General features: G+C 44.8%; 2 protein-coding genes across 2 annotated transcripts; one reads left to right on the top strand and one right to left on the bottom strand.

Annotated features, from left to right (window-relative positions):
- Positions 1-1,030: 1,030 nt before the first annotated feature.
- Positions 1,031-6,076, bottom strand: exosc5 (exosome component 5). Its single transcript, XM_061217539.1, has 6 exons — positions 5,921-6,076; positions 5,490-5,603; positions 4,032-4,153; positions 3,649-3,789; positions 2,114-2,203; positions 1,031-1,659 (listed from the first exon to the last, which is right to left on the bottom strand). The coding sequence occupies exons 1-6, from the start codon at positions 6,042-6,044 to the stop codon at positions 1,564-1,566; spliced, it is 687 nt and encodes a 228-aa protein (XP_061073523.1). The 5' UTR covers positions 6,045-6,076; the 3' UTR covers positions 1,031-1,563.
- Positions 6,077-7,209: 1,133 nt separating this feature from the next.
- bckdha (branched chain keto acid dehydrogenase E1 subunit alpha) lies at positions 7,210-18,401 on the top strand. Its single transcript, XM_061216353.1, has 8 exons — positions 7,210-7,239; positions 10,481-10,609; positions 11,230-11,316; positions 13,264-13,372; positions 13,757-13,918; positions 14,407-14,613; positions 17,080-17,218; positions 17,717-18,401. Exons 1-8 carry the CDS (start codon positions 7,210-7,212, stop codon positions 18,057-18,059), a joined length of 1,206 nt encoding a protein of 401 aa, XP_061072337.1. The 3' UTR covers positions 18,060-18,401.
- Positions 18,402-21,403: the final 3,002 nt, after the last annotated feature.

The raw sequence follows: 21,403 nt of genomic DNA on the forward strand, positions 1-21,403 counted from the left end.
ATCATCTCAGCCGGAATCTAATCGATGCCAGCATCTCCTCGTTTCACCACAAAATGATAATTCTGCTCTTCGCGCAAGATTTTTTCCGCCCGTCCGTGAAAGGAGACGAACGCGTGAAAGGAGAACGCAGGTCCTCGGGGATGTGACGTAAACCCGGGATGTCAATGTGCAACGTTTGAGCGGAGGTGACAAAGCGGGGAGATTCGTCTTTCCTTCCAGAGAATCTTGAGACTGCATTGCACACACTTTCTCCCTTTTCACGATGAAATATGCGTAGCTGAAGTGTTAATTTGTCCTTTCAAAACTTTACTGGCAGGAGGACAGCGGTACATCCATCCATTGCTCCATCTGGAAATATGACATTGCCTCTGACTGCAATTACCCTGAAGCTGACCAAGCAGCTCCTTGCACCCAGAAATGGGGCAGAGACTCTTAGGAGATGCACGCTCTCCTTCCTGGGTTTTTGCACTAAAAACAACACCATAACCACGGTCACTAGGGGCTAAATTAGATGTCACTAGATTGTGAAGAAAACGTATTTTATACAAAATGGGTTCAGGTGAATTGCGTGTTTAATGTGTCAAGTAGTCTCCCCCATGTTCTATGAGTGGTTTGAGTTTTCATACAAGACATGTAAAATGACGTTATGGGGTTAATTTCACTGAGACATCATCCACCTCTTGTGGTTGATTGATAGGAAGGAACTGTGATATCCTGAGACATAAAATGGTTGTGCAGCATTCCAGGCAAGAGAAACAATGCACTGTTCAGGAAGGAAACTCATTAATCAACCACGAACAAAAACGTCATGGCAGACCATCTGACTGCTGCATCCCAAACACATCCAAGAGTGGGAAAGGACGTGCCAGGAACAGCGATAACCATTTCAATCAGTTTCCGTCGATCAGCTGACACACAGCAGAAGACTGTGAATACAGTGTCACACTCAACACGTCGCTTAAACAAACACAATGACTAAGACATGAATACAACGGCAGGTAAACTCAAGATGAAAGCAATGGATTCAAGGTATCAGAAAAGGTATCTTTTATTCCCCTGGTCTCAGGCCAGCTGCTGTCCATGTTAACGTGTATGTAAATATGCAATTGCAAAATCTATCAAATAAATGCACTTGATTTCAATATTTCTTCTTTCTCTGTAAAAATACAGACGAGCTGCAGTGTGCTGGTTATACAAACTGAAACTGCAGGAAGGCCAGCCAACCAACTGAGCAGTTACTGAGTCACACCATGTTTTCACATTTGCTCCTTAGGAAGGATCAGAGAACGTCTGTTGCAGCAAAGGGAGAGAAAAACAAAACAGAAAAAAACAAAACAGGAAAACACTCATTTTCTTCTTATTTTATTCAATAAAAATAAAAAAATAACACAGACCTGGGTCAAATATGTATTTGAATGTGCAGGTAACATTTACAGTTCTGTTCCTCCCTTAAAGTCACCAGTAATCTGTAGGAATTTTACAGGAATCTAAAATGAAGGCATTTGAAATGCAGCCTTTGACCCAGGTCTGGTAAGGAGGGGGGAGAAAAGAGCACGGATGCGGTCAGAGGGTCTTGGAATACCGCCGTCTGACAGAGTCTCTGTAGAACTGGAAGATCTTCTCTGAAGCCCTCTGACTCACAGCTATACACTGCTGCAGCTGCAGGAGGGGGAGAGGAGTTAAAGCAGGGGGACACACTCTTGCTCAGATAGTGGCACACACACAATGGCCCACACACACAGAGGGACACACACACACACACTCACACCGAGACACACACACACACACACACACACACACACACACACACACACACACACACACACACACACACACACACACACACACACACACACACACACACACACACACACACACACACAGTATGGCACACTTCACTCTACGGTCTCCACCACACTGTGCCTAATCCTGCACTTAAGCGCACAAACACTCAGCTAAACACCGAGCCTCAGCCGTACAGGAGAGTGCCTGAGAGAGAGCCACGTCGTCCCAAACGCCAACACCGCCCATTAGACACGGCTTAAGAGGTACACTCCGTTCAAGCGCAGGGAAGTGCCGTGTATTATTCAAGGAGTAAGAAAGTTACACTGACCTCATTCACTGAAAACGACCCTTTGGTTGATGACATCATCACTCTGCGCTGCGCACTGTCGATCGCAAAGGTCATCACAGCGCGACTATTCTGGAAAACAAAGATCAGCATTCAGCTTTAATGAATAATATGGAATCAAGGGCGCAGGAAAAGCAGGGTCCGGCACTCTATGGGGACAGAGGGTATCAGAGAGTATGTGTGCAGTCAGCCCCTACCACCCAGTACCAACACAAAACATTTGCACAGCATACTTATATACTCAATGCACTGGATATTTAATTTCAGGCTAAGATCCTTGCTCAAGTATACCAAGTATATCAAGTATGGAAGTGCCCCATCTGGGAATAAAAACCAGCACCCTCTAGGTTCTCAACCCAGGACTCAAACCCCAGTGAGAGCAGGGTTCAGAGTCCAGGACCCTAAAGGCTGATTTATAGTCTGTTGCACAACCTTTTCAACAACTGTCGTGCAAAATATACATGAAAGTGTCACACACCATTCTGCATTTATACCTCTGCAAAGGTCTGTGATGAGGGTTCTGTTGTGGCAGTGGCAGGGTGTGGCAGTGGCAGGGTGTGGCAGTGGCCGGTGTGACAGTGGCAGGGTGTGACAGTGGCAGGGTGTGACAGTGGCAGGGTGTGACAGTGGCAGGGTGTGACAGTGGCCGGTGTGACAGTGGCAGGGTGTGACAGTGGCAGTGTGTGACAGTGGCCGGTGTGACAGTGGCAGGGTGTGACAGTGGCAGGGTGTGACAGTGGCAGTGTGTGGCAGTGGCAGGGTGTGACAGTGGCAGGGTGTGACAGTGGCCGGTGTGACAGTGGCAGGGTGTGACAGTGGCAGTGTGTGACAGTGGCCGGTGTGACAGTGGCAGGGTGTGACAGTGGCAGGGTGTGACAGTGGCAGTGTGTGGCAGTGGCCGGTGTGGCAGTGGCAGGGTGTGACAGTGGCCGGTGTGACAGTGGCAGGGTGTGACAGTGGCCGGTGTGACAGTGGCAGGGTGTGACAGTGGCCGGTGTGACAGTGGCAGGGTGTGACAGTGGCCGGTGTGACAGTGGCAGGGTGTGACAGTGGCAGGGTGTGACAGTGGCAGGGTGTGACAGTGGCCGGTGTGACAGTGGCAGGGTGTGACAGTGGCCGGTGTGACAGTGGCAGGGTGTGACAGTGGCCGGTGTGACAGTGGCAGGGTGTGACAGTGGCCGGTGTGACAGTGGCAGGGTGTGACAGTGGCAGGGTGTGACAGTGGCAGTGTGTGGCAGTGGCCGGTGTGGCAGTGGCCGGTGTGGCAGTGGCCGGTGTGGCAGTGGCCGGTGTGGCAGGGTGTGACAGTGGCAGTGTGTGACAGTGGCCGGTGTGGCAGGGTGTGACAGTGGCCGGTGTGACAGTGGCCGGTGTGACAGTGGCCGGTGTGACAGTGGCCGGTGTGACAGTGGCAGGGTGTGACAGTGGCAGGGTGTGACAGTGGCCGGTGTGACAGTGGCAGGGTGTGACAGTGGCAGGGTGTGACAGTGGCAGGGTGTGAGAGATCAGCGTAGCACCTTCTCCTGCTGGGCCGTGGGGTCAGTGATGATGAGTCCGTCCGGGTCGATGGCGCAGGTGACCCCGCAGAAGAGGCAGCCCATGGGGAGCCCGGCGTCCATCAGAGCCATACAGGCTGCGTTCAGACTGCAGGACAGGAGCTGGGGCAGGATCAGGAACCATACCGCCCAACCGACCCGGTGCCCGCAGACACGGGGCTGACACTCAAAAACTCACAACACAGTCCCCTCTCTACAACTCTCTCAGGCTCTCTCCATTTCTCTGCCTCCCTTCTCTCTTTACTCCTCCCTCTCCCTCCATCTCTTATGAACTTTCTCTCATTCTTCCTCTCCATCCCTTACATACATACACACACACACACACACACACACACAAAGGATACCGAGCCATCATCATGAACCACCTGAAGCACGAGAGAAAGGGAGGAACGAGGGTGAAGAGTGGAGAGGAGGGCGGCCTCACACGTCTCCCGCACGCACTGCTCTCTGGCTCGTTCTTTCACTCCTGAGAAAGATAGGAGAGAAGGAGAGAAAGAGAGAAAAGTTATATACATGCAGGTCAACACAAAGGCAAGGTGACAAACCAAACTGCCAATGTTCCCAAAGGAAGATTTTCTGCATCTTGCTGCCACCTTGTGGTAGCAGAGAAAATTGAGTATATTTAGTTGATTACGACATCAACCAGATTAATCCAGTTTAAATTGGGTTTGCGTTTTACCTATCCCACAGAAACGTCTGATCTTTCACTTCCTCTTACATTTGTACATACATGTTTCAGGGATGTTAACCAATTAATATACGCCGCATCCGTCATCTCCTGACGGAGAAAGCCACCCAGCTCCTAGTCCAGGCGCTTGTCATTTCCCGCCTGGATTACTGCAACTCCCTCCTAGCCGGTCTCCCAGCGTGCGCCATCAAGCCCCTCCAGCTGGTCCAGAATGCTGCAGCCCGCTTGATCACCAGTCAGCCCAGGTCGGCTCATGTCACCCCGCTTCTCATTGGCCTCCACTGGCTTCCTATTGCCGCACGCATCCGATTCAAGGCCCTAGTGTTGGCATTTCAGGCTGCTAAGGGGACTGCCCCACACTACATACAATCCCTGATCACTCCCTACTCCCCAGCTAGACCACTCCGGTCTGCCAGCTCTGGTCGCCTTACGATTCCCTCTCTACGGGCACCTGGCGGTCGAGCTGCACGTTCACGCCTGTTTTCCGTTCTGGTTCCTCAGTGGTGGAATGACTTGCCTACCACTGTCAGGACAGCAGAATCCCTCCCCCTATTTCGACGCAGACTCAAAACACACCTCTTCAAACTCTACCTTAGTCCCCCCTCCTGATTTACCCCGCCCCCCCCTTCTGATACCCCTATCCCTGTCTAACCCCCCCCCCAAAAAAAAAAATTGCACTTATATGACGACTATATGTTTAGAACAGCAGTCCAGGTGTATTTTTCTAGTTCTGGATGTGATGCTTTGACTTGTGGTAGAACCTATGCACTTGTAAGTCGCTTTGGATTAAAAGCGTCTGCCAAATGAATAAAATGTAAATGTAAATGTAATTATTTTATAACCATGTAATGTAAGAGTTCATAGCGAGGACAACTGACTGCACACAACAGCCACAAATAGACCTGTCAGAACAATGTGTTCGTTTTGGATATGAAGAGCCCCACGATTGAGTTTTTAAAAACTCAGGCATATTCGTGTTTAGATTTTTTTTTTAAATACGTAGGAGGAGCTGTAACGTTATGAGTATCGGAGCTGACGTGACGAATTTGCTTGCTGCAACATGGTACAGTCCGGTCGTAGTATGGACTCGGTAACTGCTGTGGTAGTACTTCACCTGCTAGCCCCACTTTTGGCTGGATGACGACCTCCAGAGTGGCCCGGTCATAGATCTCCTTACTGACCTTCACCTCTGCTGGTCCATACACTCCTGCCAACACGCTGGTGTCTCCTGGCAACAACAGGCATTCACAGTGACTGCGATAAACTAACTCGTCTTCACAAGCTCACCCTGTTCCTAATGACCACGTAATTGTTACTCTCGAAGAAACTGGACACATTGCGGAGTATAACTAGCGACTAAATTAAAAGCACAGCATTTACACGCGAATTGTGAAGTTCCTTGAGAGCAAGTAAACAGACAATCTAGTTTCATCACTAGTATTAGCTATCTTGCTTTGCTAGGAAGGGAGTATTTTTTGGATACAGCTCTTCGCCGATTGATGTTCGGACAAATTGTAATTACACATGCATATACGCTTTACACACCTTGTACGAACGAGGCCGAGCCATCGGGTCGTGACAAAAGGTTCTGTTCACAACCAAATTCCCGAAGTGAAAGCGTAGACTGCCCATCAACTTCCATCGTGCTTCCGAGCAGTCGCGATTTCATCGGCGCGTGTATATGACGTAAGCAAGCGCCAACGCATAGACAAATCGCACCAAAGGGACAACTGTGGCGTATGAGATAGTAAACATGTTGGAAAAAAAGATAAGAATAGTTTTGAGCTTATTTTGAAAACCATGTATTTCTGTTTTATATTTATTTTATTTATTGCTGTTTTCGCCTTTTCTCATATGTTTTCAGTTTGTGATTTCAGTTTTTTTTTTTTTGTCTAAAAAGGGGTCCTAATATATTACTTCTTTAAACATTTTTGGAGAAAATGTATTGAACAATACTATTGAAGGCAGTGAGAACCAAAAAATCATTCCCACAATTGGGGTAAAAGTATGGCTAATAAATAGAAACACTGATAACATAATTCTTTTTAGAAAAATTGAAAGGTGTCACAATTTATATTTTTTTACTTTTGCAAAGCATAAAAGCATGTTTGAAGGCTAATTGCATGAGTGTTGATGCTAAAATTAAACTTAAACTGGTTTGGAGAAACATTATTCTGCAAAATTACTTCTGATGGTCAGTTGTTACAGTATTTGAGGTAACACGAACTGTGTCAGTCTTAAACACGATGGCACGACGGAAGGAGCTCTCTGAGATTGTTCGTAGCCGCATTGTGGCTTTACATGAAGCCGGTTGGTCACTTAGAAAAATTTCTGAAGATGATAAATGCAGCCATGGCACTGTAAGAAACACCATCAAGCTTTTCAAAGAGACCGGTTTGTGGAAAACTAGTGGCAATAGAGGTGCACAACGAAAGTTAAGCGCCTCTGATGTTCGTTATCTGTATATGACAAGTAAAAACAATCGGCGGTTGACACCACGACAACACCACGATCTACTATTTCCAGACGCCTGTGTGATATTGGTCTGATGGGTCGTGTTGCAGCCAAAAAACCACTTCTTAGAGCTGCCAATTTGAATTTGCCAAGAAATTCAAGGATTGGACACCAGCAGACTGGGAACAATTCTTTGGACTGATGAATCAAAATGATAAATTTTCTCATCCAAACACAGAACTTATGTGCGCCGTAGGGTTGGAGGACGTTTCAAAAATGATTTTTTAACCCCTTCAGTAAAACATGGAGGTGGCAATGTTATGGTTTGGGGTTCAGTCTGCTCGAAAGGAGCTGGTGATCTCATAAAAATTGACAGAATCATGGATCAGAAGAAGTATCACAGCATCCTTGTGAGGCATGCATTGCCATGTGGAAAGAGACTGATTTTATTTTCAACAAGACAATGATCCTAAACACACTTCTAAGTTGCGCAAGAACTATCTCAGTCGAAAAGAATCATCTGGTGACATAAAAGTTATGACTAGGCCCGAAGTGAAGACCTTAATCCGATTGAGCAAATCTGGGATTTGCTAGATACCAAGATTAATAAATCTGTTGTAGCATCAAAATAATCTCTTTGGAATTAACTTCAAACCATATGGAATGGTTTAACGAGTGAAGAAAGAAAAAAATATGTGAATAAGATTAAATGCTGTAATCAAAGCAAAGGGTGGCCACACTAGATATTGACTATTTTTGTTTTCACAATATATTGTTATCTGTTTACTTATTTTCATCTACATGAACCAATATTACATTAAATAAATACTTGAATAGTTTCTGATTTCATCTTCATCGTGTTAATACTTCCCTCCTCCTTCTCAATACTTGAGAAAACTAAGTTGCTGGTGGAACTGCTGGGCTGTCTTCCCTCGAAACAGAACAAACCCCAATGCCCGCAGTAGAGTGATTGGTATACTGTGCTGTCGGACTTGGCGTCTTTCACATTTGAGATTAAGCCAGGGTCTTCACCTACTCTGGTCATTAAAGATCCCAAAGCACTTATTGCAAACATGGAGTTGCTTAGTGTCCTGTTATCATCCTGGCCACCGAATGTTAATAATTAAATAATAATGATACAGTATTTTTATCCCTCTATATGTCCATCGGATGCGTGTGGTGAGTGTTTGGATGCAAAATTGTTGCTGGGCTTTATCCATGGGTGCTTGGTGGGGGTTATGGTTAAGTCAGGGGTGGGAATCATAAAAAACATTTTTCAATCAATCAATCAATCATTATTGATCACATACACGTGATGTACAAGGCAGTGAGATGTGCTGTTCCCATATGTAGCCATCACTCAAACAATTAAACAATAATCGATTTTGGAATAATCAATAAAATAATTTGGACTGAATTTAACATGAGTGTAAACATCACTATCAATCATCATCTCTGCTTAATTATTGACAATTACTTCATCTGCTTAGATTATTGAGATAGAGCTAGTGGGATAACTGTTTGATAAGGGGCTTCACAAAGAGGCTATAGTTACCTCCAGCTGCCAGAGGACTGAAGTACAATCAGTGTCTGTTAATGAGCACTTACAATGTGAGAAAACCAGGGGAAACACACTGGTGGCCCAATAGTCATGGATAAAGTCTGGATAAAGTCTGGATAAAGTCATTCAGGAAGTAAAATTGTTCTGCCGTATTAGGTTTTCCCCGTTGAGACAGTCTCAGGATAATATAGGTAGCTGAAATCCAGTTTGGCTAGTTTGCAAACATCGCGTGTACTGAGGTGGGTCGAATTTGAATTTTGAATTTGACATTGAATCATTCAGGGCCATTGTGCTGACATTATGCTGTATGGCTACATGAAGCTTCTGATATCACATCCATTGGTTATTATTTCTGAACACAGGTCAGGTATGAGGCTGACGTTATTGTAGCCCACACTGCTGCATGTATCTATTGTTCGACAATTGTAGCCGTAATGTAAAGTCTAATTGGAAGCAATTACGTTACCTTTATAATATAATGCCATTTCAGACTTGATGGTTCCTACAATGACGGCGCGTATCACTAAAATGCAAAAAATAATAATAATAAAAAATTAATAATAATAATAATAATAATGGTAACAATTTAAAGACACCTGGATAGAGAATAAATTAATTTATGAATTCTACAGAATGTTGATTTTGCACTTAAATCCGCCGCAAGCAAATTGTCTGTTTAAACATGCAGCTTTGCATCCATGAGTCACATTTGAGATAGACATACCACTTCAGTTAATCCCTTGATTGACATGGAGGGGATGGCGCGTGAACTACGTTAATGTTATTGTAAGAAGTCAGCTGCTATTTATTCATTCATTTTACCACGATTAACCAGTTTTCTGTACAGAAACAAGGCGTAGGCTAATAAGAAAACGCGCTTTCAGTGACAGCATGTATTCCCGAACAAGGAAGAAAATATGCCGAAAGGTAAAATGAGTAGGGTGTGGGAGGCTTTTACTACTTTGGCAAGTACGTATATTATATCCCCATAGCATTAGACTACTTGAGGTTGGCAGATCCTGCACTTGAACAGTCCTAACACCATGGAAACAGTCAGGGGTCTGAGGAAGTTGTGTGGAATTGGATACCGCTTTATTCGCCAAAATAACGGATTGAGAGACTCTTCGAAATTATTCCAGTACAGGGCATTCCGTGTTAATGTGAGTGCTGTTATGCTTGTCATTTTTGTCACACGTCACAATCATAGATTTACTGTGATATTCATTAGCGAAATAAGCCAGCTAACGTGGCTCCCAGTAATTTCAACATATTCAGATACAAATTGCTAGGTACTTTCCGTGCTCTGTTCATAGTACAAACGGATCTTTTTTTTGCTTAGACATTGGATTCATCCTATATTGTCTTCTATAGCCTAATGTGGACTGTCCGTGTTGCCTGGTGGAAAAAGAAAATTCAGCAGTTGCTTTATGAGTTTTCTTTTCTATGATGTGATGCTCCCACAAAAAAAGAATTCCACTGAATAATGTAGTATATTGATTCATATCTATCATTAAATCTGTAAACTGAGTTAACTTGAAAGGTTTAGGTTTTGGCCGATTCCTAGAGTAAAACCGAACTGAATCGTTAATTTAATAGCAGTGAGTGTGGATTCTAATATTATGTTGGGCCTAATCTCAACTGTTTGTTATTTTCTACTTATAAATAGAGACCTCTTTGATATCGAAGGGTATACTTGCTGGGCAGTTCAGCAATGTGCAGTTTGCTTCAGAGAAAGTGACTTAGCGGATACCGTTGAGAATCTTTTGCAACACCTTTCGGGAAGGTATCGTTTTCTTTCAGGAATCAAGTTCGTTTCTCCAAAGAATTACTCGAATGTAGTAAAACTATTATGTAAATTTAAAACATGACATATTGCATTTTGAGGAAAAATAAAAAGATGACTTGCTCTAGTGCAAATGCCCTAGGTTTCCTTAGTGACTGTCATGTTCTATGAAGGCAGTTGATTATTCGTTTTTGTGCTATCCGTACAGAATCCGTATTGCATGAGAGTTTCTTGAACAATATTCTCCCAAGAAGTGGGAGTCTGTTTGGCCATATTTTTCACTGAATCTGCTATTTCTAAAATACAGTTTCCTGGTGCTTCGGGGGAATACACGGACCAGCTGGAGTTTGTGGAGCCGGACGTGACCGCGGGGATTCCCGTGTACCGGGTGATGGGCAGGAATGGTGAGATCCTCGCCCCGTCTGAGGACCCTCAGGTACGGAACGCTGCGCAATCACCGCTTTCACCACGCCCAGGTGTCACGTTCACCACTCATTCTCCGCCTAAGAAAGAGAGAAATCTTATCTTATTCCCGCTGGGTTTTTACAGAAAGCTTAGTGTATATCGAGTCAGCTTCGGTGATAGTTATGAGGATAGGGCTATTGTGATGGATTAAGAATAGGATGTATAGTGAGTAAGGTTTGAGCACAGTGGATATGAATTTGCATAGTACTTGAGGGATAACATAAAAAATAGTGTTGGGTCACAAAAATGGAGGTTCGGCTTACAAAAAAAGAAAGAAAGAAAAAATCTTATTCCCCTTGCTCTTCTGATAGAATTGAATACTAGTCAAATAAAAGTTATGAAATAAAGTATTGTAATCCAACCCAATGCTACATAATTATAATGTTAATGTTTTAAAAAACAATATTATCCAGTCTGTTGCAGAACACAGGTAACGCCCCTCCATGTCTCATTCCCCCAATCCTAGTCCCTTCACAGGTAACAAGATGGAAAAACTCTTTCGCCATTTAACGCAATCTGACTGTGTTTTGACCCTTCCTTTTTTTTCCTGGTTTAATCACCATCCAATATCTCTCTGTGTGTCTTCCTCAGTTTCCCCAGGAGACAGTGGTGGATTTCTATAAGAATATGACCTTGTTCAACACCATGGACAGAATCCTGTACGAGTCTCAGAGGCAGGTGAGATGCCAGTGAAAATAAGTGAAAATCGGTATAAAAGTTTATAAAAGGATGAAACTGACCACACTATTCTGTCCATAATGTTGGACATGTATACAGTGACGGTAATCTAAAATATATAAACTGATCAAAGTAAAAAGAAACTCATAAGATATTCCATACTGCTTGACAGAAGTTTTCTTCCAACAAACATGTGGCTAAAAGATTCCATAATTTTGGCATATTGCCTTGATCTTGAATGGTGTTGGGCCAACTTCTGCTTTTAATTATGTCATAAGTTTAGTCAGATCTCAATCTCACATTCATATAGGCGCTAGCTGTAGCCGCAGACTGTGAGTGTACCCTAAATCTTTTACTTTGCTCCTGTACAGGAGTGAACCAGTGTGGTTTAGAGCTGTCAACTAAGGTAACTGGTTGGAACAAAAACCATGACTGAGACCAGCTCTCCAGGATGGGAGTTGTGCACCACTGTCTTGCAGCATAACCACAGGTGTACACGCTAATTGTAGCAGAACTGCCAACCAAGTTCTGTTAATGAGCACTTAATGGGTGACAGAAAATGTATAAACTAATATGCATTTTAAATGGAAATGACCTGTGCTCTTATGTCAGCTGTTTGGTTTAGAAACAGAAATGTGTTTTGGCAGTTCCTGTCCAATTAGCTTGTACACCTGTGGTGAATCTGTACAGTTGGGTATTTAAGATTGTCACTGGCACACGGCATTGTTTCCCTGGTGAAGACACCACACTGAATGTTTGAATGTTTTCTGCTTGTCTTAACTACAAATCGTGAGTGTAGTGTATAGGTCTCCTGATGTAGTTTCCCACCTATATCACGTGAAAAATAGGAGTTTTGTCTTGACAAATGGGTTACAGCCTTGTCCGTGTCCTGCATTTGTCATGCATTATTATTATTATTATTATTCTCATTAATTAAGCCTTTAATTTTTTTTGTTAAAGGATGAAAGTGAAATTTTAAAACTGACCTACAGTACTAAGTTGAAACTGCTTGCAAAATGTTCAGACCACTTATTTGTCAGAGAGTTATTCCCCCACAAAGGAAAACTGGGGCTTAGTATACATACTGCATATCAACTGCTAAAGGGTGGGGTTGGAGGAGACAATACATGAGCTGAAGGGCATGTTCCCAACATTATATAGTGTGTTCTTATGAAATCCCATCCTTGGGTCTCAGGCCAAAAAAGAGGATCTGCACCAATCATAGCAACCAGCAGTTGTAACCAGTTACCTTAGTTTTATTTTTCTGACAGCTCCATAAACAACATTGGTTCACTCCTGTTCTTGAGCACAGTATAATCTAGGACACACTTGTGGTTGGTTCATACAAATGAACAAGTCAAGATATGATTGAGCTGAGTAAATAAGAGCAGAAGTTGGCACCAAATACTGAAATGGTTTGTCCTTTGTTGTGCACTGCTGCGGTAGTGCAATCCTGATGACAATTGGTTCATTCTTTCTGGCTAATTCATGACGATTCCTGTAGAGATCCTGGAAGTGTAGCTGGAAAAACAAACATCAATCACAACTGGCATTGTTCAACTGGTTGTTCACAATGTACTAGATAATTGGTGGAGCTCCTCCCTTTTGTGAGGTGGTCACAAGTTTCTCCAAGATGTGACTGCTATTTCATTCTGTGTTATCGGTGAAGCTGAGAATGAGGATGCTGCAGGTTTTGTTTAACCTGGCAGAGAGCCCTCTGACAGACTTAAGGCCATTGTGAGAGCAGACAAGAAGTCTCACAGCCTTTACCCAACCGGTCTACCCCAGACAATGATGCTATCGATTCAGGTGGACATCAGACATTAAAGCTCTCTGTTTTGAAACTGGCTTTTCCTGTTGTCATAGACAGGTTTTGTGAAATCTGCGGTGGGATAAGATCAGGAAGGTGTTGCGAAAGGGTAGCTTGCATGGTTTTTTTGGTTTTAGGGCCGGATCGCGTTCTACGCCACTAACTTTGGGGAGGAGGGCACACACGTCGGCAGTGCGGCTGCCCTGGACCCCTCTGATCTGGTATTCAGCCAGTACAGAGAATCAGGTGGGCACCCGGTTATGGTCCATACAGTACATGAATATACATGAAGTTTCTCACTGAACCAGTTTCCACGCAGACAATAAAAACTGTTCTCTCCATTCTCTCATGACGGGATACATGCCGTGATAATTAATTAGATTAAAGATCCAATTATTAAATTGGTCCCCCGTTTCAAATTGTAATACGCCCATAAGTGACCGATTGTGGGAGGGGAGAGTGAAGTCCTTTGTGTCACATCCCAGATTGACTCCTGTCTTCCACATTTGGGTTGTGCTCAGTGCAGTTACCCAGCCAACTCTGTAATCCTGCTGTGTGAAATGGTTCCCTGGTCCTGGGCTGGGGGTTTTGTTGAGCTTCCTGTCGGCTGTTCCCTGCCCTTCTCTCCAGGAGTCCTGCTCTACCGCGGTTTCCCGCTGGACCTGTTCATGGCGCAGTGCTACGCGAATGCGGACGACCTGGGCAAGGGTCGCCAGATGCCCGTCCACTACGGCAGCAAAGAGCTCAACTTCGTCACCATCTCCTCCACTCTGGCAACCCAGATCCCACAGGGTGGGCCTGTCTGTCTACCACTATGTTTAACAGCAGAGAAAACCCCCTAAATGATCTTTTTTCAACTTGCAATTTGATGACAAAGTTTGTGATGAGTGACAGGTTGTTTCTTCATGCAAAATAGATTTGGGGTTTAAAATTCAATTAAGATGCTTTATTTTAGTGGTTGAGTGAAGGCAGCTCATTTTTTTACCCTTAGAACAAGGGTTAAAAGATGATGTGAGCCACCCATGTTTGGTGAAACAAACTAGTTTGTTATGACTAGCGCCACCTAGTGACAATCAGGTAGGCTGCACGGTGTGGGATTAGGTGTGCGTCCCAATACTTAAAAATATATCCTATATATATATATATTCTCTTTGCCCATCTTCTCCTCCTTATCAGAAGTATGGGGGGAGGAGAGGAGGGTAGAGCATAGAGACGGCCCCTCGTTCGACAGCCCGTTGCCCGCCCCGTCTCACCCCACGTCCTGCTCTGCTGTGTTCCAGCGGTGGGGGCCGCGTACGCCGTGAAGCAGGCAAACTCGGACCGCGCGGTCATCTGCTACTTCGGCGAGGGGGCCGCCAGCGAGGGCGACGCCCACGCGGGCCTCCTCTTTTCCGCCACGCTGGAGTGCCCAATCATCTTCTTCTGCCGCAACAACGGCTACGCCATCTCCACGCCCACCAGCGAGCAGTACCGCGGAGACGGCATCGGTGAGGTCCTGACCGCCCAATCTCTCTCCTCCTCACCCCTCCTTACCTCACTCCCTCCCTCTCTCTTTCTCCATCCCTATCTCTCTCCATCATCCCTTTCTCCTTATGTCTATCCAACTCTCCCTCTCCTCTCTCTTTTTACCTCTTAAGGAGTCATTTAGGACATACAGAATTTAGCTCATACAGAATCATTTAGCTCATACAGAATCATTGAGCACATACAGAATTTAGCTCATACAGAATCATTTAGCTCATACAGAATTTAGCTCATACAGAATCATTTAGTTCATACAGAATCATTGATCACATACAGAATTTAGCACATACAGAAGATGGCACTAATGCTGATTACTACTGGCAACTGAACGCAATGGAGTTCTAGAACACCCACTTAGAATCTTGACAATCCAGAAACATTCTGAAGGGCTGAGACGGAACACGGACTGACAGAGCTCAGGGGAAGAGTGAGTGTGGAAATCCCAGTACACAATCACATTATACAGAGGAAGTCATTCTGCTTTGAAAGGGAATCCATAAGATTGAGACAGACCAAACCGTTTATATTTTTATTAAATTAAAAAAAAAAAAGAATAATGACAAGGTGTCAAACAAATGTTCTGGCGTAAATCCAAACATGGTGATTTAAGTCAAAGAAAAATGTACTTAACTACAGTAATTGTGCACAGTGCTTCCTCATACGTCTATCTGATCAGGACATTGGCTGCAGGATGTTGTTTGTTCCTGCTGCCACACATTCTTATCGCCCTGACAAACCCACTCGCCCAGGTGCGGGAGATTCCCCCCTCCGGTGTGTGCAGGTTCAGAACCATGACTTGCAGTCTGTACTTCAGCTCCTCATACAAGTTTTCTCTAGTATTAAAGTGTACCTTTTCATTGTGAAAGGTTTGCTCTCATTTTCTCTTTTTAGCCAGGGATTAGCTCAGTGCTTCTCACCCTCGGTCCTCGGAAGTTGTGCAAGAAAATGACTGTAAATTGACTGTTTAATTAACGCAAATATTTTCACATTTCCGCAATCCTATAGAAACCTACTGATTTTGTTTTTATGATATAGTACATTAAAGTTAGTCTGACTGATTGAAGTTATTGGTATGCGAATGTGTTAAATTTATTTCTTAGCATTTTATGGAAAATGTATTTATATATAATGTATATATAATAGACTACATAAGTGTCTAGATAAGAACAATTCACAGCATTCCAATATTGAACAAAGACCAGCGTATACACTGTGTCACAAAGTGCTCTTGGCAGGAGAAATACAGAGAAAAGGCCAAGAAAATGGTAACAAAGGCTTTTATTTTGACAGGAAGGGGAAAAATACAAGACAGTAGACGGATTGGTACAATCACTGAAACTAGGCGCAATAAACCAGTTGTGCACAACTCCGATCCTGGAGGGCCGGTCTCCATATTGGTTTTTGTTTCAACCAGTTACCTTAGTTTTAGTTTTCTAACAGCCCTATAAACTAGGCTTCTGTACTTGAGCAAAGTAAAATCTTTAGGGTACACTTGCAGCCTGTGGCTGTGGCTGGTGCCTATACAAATGTCAGATCAAGACATGATTGAGCTGTGTTAATGAATACGGCCCTTGTTGTGCACCGCTGCAATACACAAAGAGGAACACGTCCAGATTAAGCTCATTTTTGGCACCTGTATGCAAGAAGTGCTAGAATCATCCACGAAGAAATCTGAGATAAAAATGGAAACAGTTGTATATTTTCTGACTTTTTATACAATTACAGGGGTTTGAAATGCAACACTTGCAGTTGGTACAGGACTTCTGAAAACATAGCATTATGTTTATTGCACGTTTACTGTTTAACCCCACCAAAATAGAAAATAAAAAAGCTTACGGTATCAAGAGGAAAAAAGGTTAACTGGTTTTTAAGAGATGTCAAACACTGACCCCAAACATAGAAGGAGGGTTAAATACCTGAATGGGCAGACGCGTCAGATGCACTAATAAAATGATACACACAGTTATAACCTTTACAAGCATAAATTATACGAAGACCAGAGTGCTGGCGCCCTCTGGTGGACCCCAGCTGGAACCGTGATGTAGTGCGTCCCCAGGAACTAGGTTGAGAAAGACTTGATTAGACCACAATAGAATGTTTCATGTTGGGACACATGAACAATCCTCAGCTGCTATTCATGGGCTTATCAAGAAATGCAGCTAAAATATCAATTACTAAATGACTGGGCTGGGCTAATTAAAGTCACTGATACAGCTGTCTATACCCAGGTCTGGACTAGCTCTCAGAATCACTATGCTGCTTGAATCCGTGTAGATATTTGCATACTAAGACTGTTCGGTCTTAGCTCATATGTAGAAAGCTCTTCAACAGACTTCCAACTTCCGTCTACCATCGATCTTGCCAGTGGACTCTTGTATCTTGTCGTGTGCACCACCATCTTTGTTGTAAGTCCATTCTGTTCTCAGCAGGTCGAGGGGCAGGTTACGGCATCCCGTCTATCCGCGTGGACGGGAATGATGTATTCGCCATCTACAATGTCACCAAGGAGGCTCGTCGCCGCGCCGTCGCCGAGAACCGCCCCTTCCTCATCGAGGCCATGACGTACAGGTGACCTGCTGTGTCTGCTATACCTGTCCGAGCACAGGGTTTTAATTCCTTGCTCTCTCATTCCTTTATAAAAAAATTTATTTGAAGGATTTTAGTCATTTCATATGAAAACATTTAATGCAATGGTTTGATGATAAAAAAAATTTTTTTTGTTGTTATTCCTAATTACTCCTACTACTTTTTCCTGTTCTTGTTAAAATGCCATTGTATTATATTATATTTTATAAGTATGCCACTGTTTAAGTCCCATTATAAGCCAGCAGCATATAAAGATAGCTCCCTTATGCTCTTCTGTACTCCTCTCAATGTGGCGTACAGATTCAGAATAATCACTGAACTGTAAAATACACGCCTTCAATACAGATAATGTTTCGATCCTTGCCGGTCTTTGTCGGGTCCATCCCGACCAAGTGCTGTCTCGAGAATAAACTCAGGCCCCCGTTTAACCGTCCAATCAGAGCCTGGCACTGACCCGCCCGCCCCCTCCCCCGCCCTCAGGGTTGGCCACCACAGCACGAGCGATGACAGCTCGACGTACCGTTCCATGGACGAGGTGAGGCAGTGGGAGCAGCGGGACCACCCGATCAGCCGGCTGCAGCGCTACCTGACCGCGCGCGGCTGGTGGAGCGAGGAGCAGGAGGAGGCCTGGAGGAAGGAGGCGCAGCAGCAGGTCATGGAGGCCCTGCTGAAGGCCGAGGGGCGACCCAAACCCCACCCCGACCTGCTCTTCACCGACGCGTACCAGGACCTCCCCCCCAACCTGGTGAAGCAGAGGGAGGCCATGTGGCGCCACCTGGGGGAGTACAAAAGCCACTACCCCCTGGACCTCTACGAGGAGTAACCAGGACCACACCGCCAAACACTGCACCTCCACCAGGAGTGTGTTTGACTGGGACCTGGTAGGATAGGGGTTCAAGCCCCAGTGTAGCCACAACAAAATAATCTGTTGGGCCCTTGAGCAAGGCCTTTAACCCCATGTTGCTCCAGGGGGGATTGGCCCCTGATTAGTCTAATCAACTGTAAGTCGCTTTGGATGAAAAGCGTCAGCTAAATTACTTTAATGAGGGGCTTGTCTGATGACACACAAAGTTGCCCTTATATTATAGAAGATTCCCATTGTAATGAATGTGTGATAATGTGTGCTGTTGAGCAGAATTAAACGTACAGGAGTGTACTGTCTCGAGGAGAGTGGACAGTCCTCTGTTACGGGGTGTAACACAGTTCTCTCACTGGTCTGCCTTGGACAGTAAGAATCACAAATGGCACCTGCATCATCCAGGCCCTGTATGGGAGGGTGACAATCCAGGTGACCAGGGATTATACCCCCCCCCCCCCCCGAAGCTCGCAAACTCCAGTGGTTACCAGAGGTATTGCAGTTTATTGAGCCTCTTGTGCCAAAAAGCCACAAGTCCACTCAAAACTAGGAACAAAACCACGGTCAAATTATATTCTTTTTTACAGTACATTCAATCATAAAATGTCTTCACACTGAACTATTTACACACTGAACACATGAAATCTTCCTCTGACACTCACTGTGTGAGTTTAGCTGTATGTGGCTGGCAAGTCGCAGCTGAAAAAGAAAGCGCTGTAGGCCAGCACGTTGCAGGGGAAAAATGTGGATGTCCCAGCTCTCCCACTTTGGCTGAGTGGTTCGCACACGGGACGCAGTGTTTGCACGGAGCGGTTCCCACGGCGATACCACTTCTGCATGAACCCCGCGGGATGGAGTTGGGTGAACCCAGGTGTGGCGCTTGGTGTGTTTACAGGTAGTGAATTAAAAAAAGAACAGATGATGCCCTACAGACTGCACTGCACCATGGGATGAAGCCCTTTAGAAGTATATAAATGTATATGTAAATATCTATTATGGTATTACTAAAGGTTATCTTACTATTTGTACTTCCTGCAGTAACAGTACACATTGGTCATTATACTTATTGATACTGATATTATAGGGTTATAAGTAAACTTTGGACTTTGGACATCATAAAACCCATCATGAAGCCCTGCAGCTAATAAAGTTATTTTGAAACCAAATAAAATTGAATTTGGAACATTTCAGGTACATCACAAACAATTGAACTACTAAGGGACAGGGTTGGGAACCCCTACTGTACGATAACTTTTAGGTTGGTGTGCCCTTTGAGTACCTGCCCCTCAAGTGGTCTCAGTGGTTTGAGTCAGATAAAACTTCTAAATAAAACCTAAACCTAAAAATTTCCACCTGTTTAATTAGCTCAAACGGATACTGGCAAGTAGGCAGCAACAGCGTCCACTGTGTGTGGCAGTGGCTTGGTCAGTTAAATTATGAAAAAAAAAAGATTAAATACTAAATCATGAATTACTTAATCTCCATCTCCAGTCTAATCTCCATTACACAGGAGAAAAAAAATTATGTTGTTGGATTTAGTGCCTGATGGATAGGGGCTGGGAAAAAATCAGGTTTTCTATAATCGAGTGACTGACTTGCCTTGTTAAAACGTGCCTCTGTGAGATTTGGCTTACGCAGTACGTATGAAGATACAGACAGCTGTAACAACATAGCAGAGCAAACAGCTACGCCGAGTCGGCTTACACTTCAAATCCATGCTAGCTAGGGTTACACTATACAAAAAATGTAAGCTAAGATTCTCAATAGAGAGAATAGAGTAGTCGACATAATTTACACTATTAGCTATTTTTGCCAACCCTTGTCCCTGCCATTGTTGGCGGAACAGTTGTTACCTTTCGCTATTCGCCTATGAGTGTTTCAGCTTCTTCATATCCGTGCATCATATCAGTTTTTTTCTCATGTAAGAAATATGCCGGGCAAGTAGCCTACAGCCCAAGCTGCACTGCTATAGACTCATTTTTTCATACACTGCCACTATTACGGGAACGTGCACATCTGTTGCTTAACAAAGTCCATCTTCACCAAGTTGGTAACCACCTTCGTAGTAGCAGTTAAGCCTGATAGCAATTGCTTGGGTTTGTTAAGCCAGGTTATCCAAAGAAACCCTGGGTTAAACTCCCTTCATACAACACCCCCTCGTAACAGTCGCAGTAATCATTAGAACACCCCACCAGTCCGGCTTCAGACCTGGCCACTCAACGGAAACCGCACTCCTCTCCGTCAATGAGTCCCTTCAGGCTGCATGAGCAACCTCTCTCTCCTCTGTCCTGATCCTTCTTGACCTCTCTGCGGCGTTCGACACGGTCAACCACTCCATCCTCTTAGCCTCCCTGGCATCTACAGGGATCTGCAGCACAGCCTTAGAGTGGATCAAATCTTATCTCTCTGGCTGGTCCTCCAAAGTGTCCTGGGCTGGAGGAGTGCAACCCCTCGCCCCCTTGTTACAGGAGTCCCCCTGGGCTCAGTCCTCGGACCCCTCCTCTTCTCCATTTACACAAGATCCCTTGGCCCCGTTATCTCTGCTCATGGTATCTCATATCATTGTTATGCCGATGACACCCAACTCTTTCTCTCCTTCCCCCCATCAGACACACAGGTCTCCACCCGTATCTTCGCCTGCCTGAGAGACATCCAGAGCTGGATGGGCAACCACCATCTAAAGCTCAACCCAGGTAAGACGGAGGTAATCTTCATCCCTGCTCTAACCTCTCCCTTCTCCGATTTTTCCATCTCACTAGGGGATACCACAGTGACCTCATCCCCTAGTGCAAGAAACCTTGGAGTGGTGATGGACAACAGGCTGTCCTTCTCTGAAAACATTGCTACGATGACCCGGGCATGCAGGTTCTTCCTGTACAACATCCGGAGAATCCGACCCTTTCTCACCACCTACTCCACTCCTTGTTCAAGCAATGGTCCTGTCCCGCCTGGACTATTGCAATTCTCTGCTGGCTGGCCTTCCAGCATCTGCCATCAGACCCCTACAACTGATCCAGAATGCTGCATCCCGTCTGGTATTCAATGTTCCCAGACATTCACGTCACCCCCCTGCTCAGCAACCTCCACTGGCTGCCTGTTATGGCTCGCATCAAATTTAAAACTTGCTCGCATACCAGGCAGTTAAAGGATCAGCCCCTGTATATATTCAATCCCTTATCAAGACCTATACACCAACAAGACCCCTCTGTTCTGCCACTTCGTGCCGTCTGGCGCCTCCCCCTCACCACACCTGCACTTCACGCTCACGACTGCTGTCTGTCCTGGTCCCACGGTGGTGGAATGACCTCCCG

This window comes from Conger conger, chromosome 13 (genome assembly GCF_963514075.1).
Source record: "Conger conger chromosome 13, fConCon1.1, whole genome shotgun sequence".
In the NCBI taxonomy this organism is placed as follows: domain Eukaryota; kingdom Metazoa; phylum Chordata; class Actinopteri; order Anguilliformes; family Congridae; genus Conger; species Conger conger.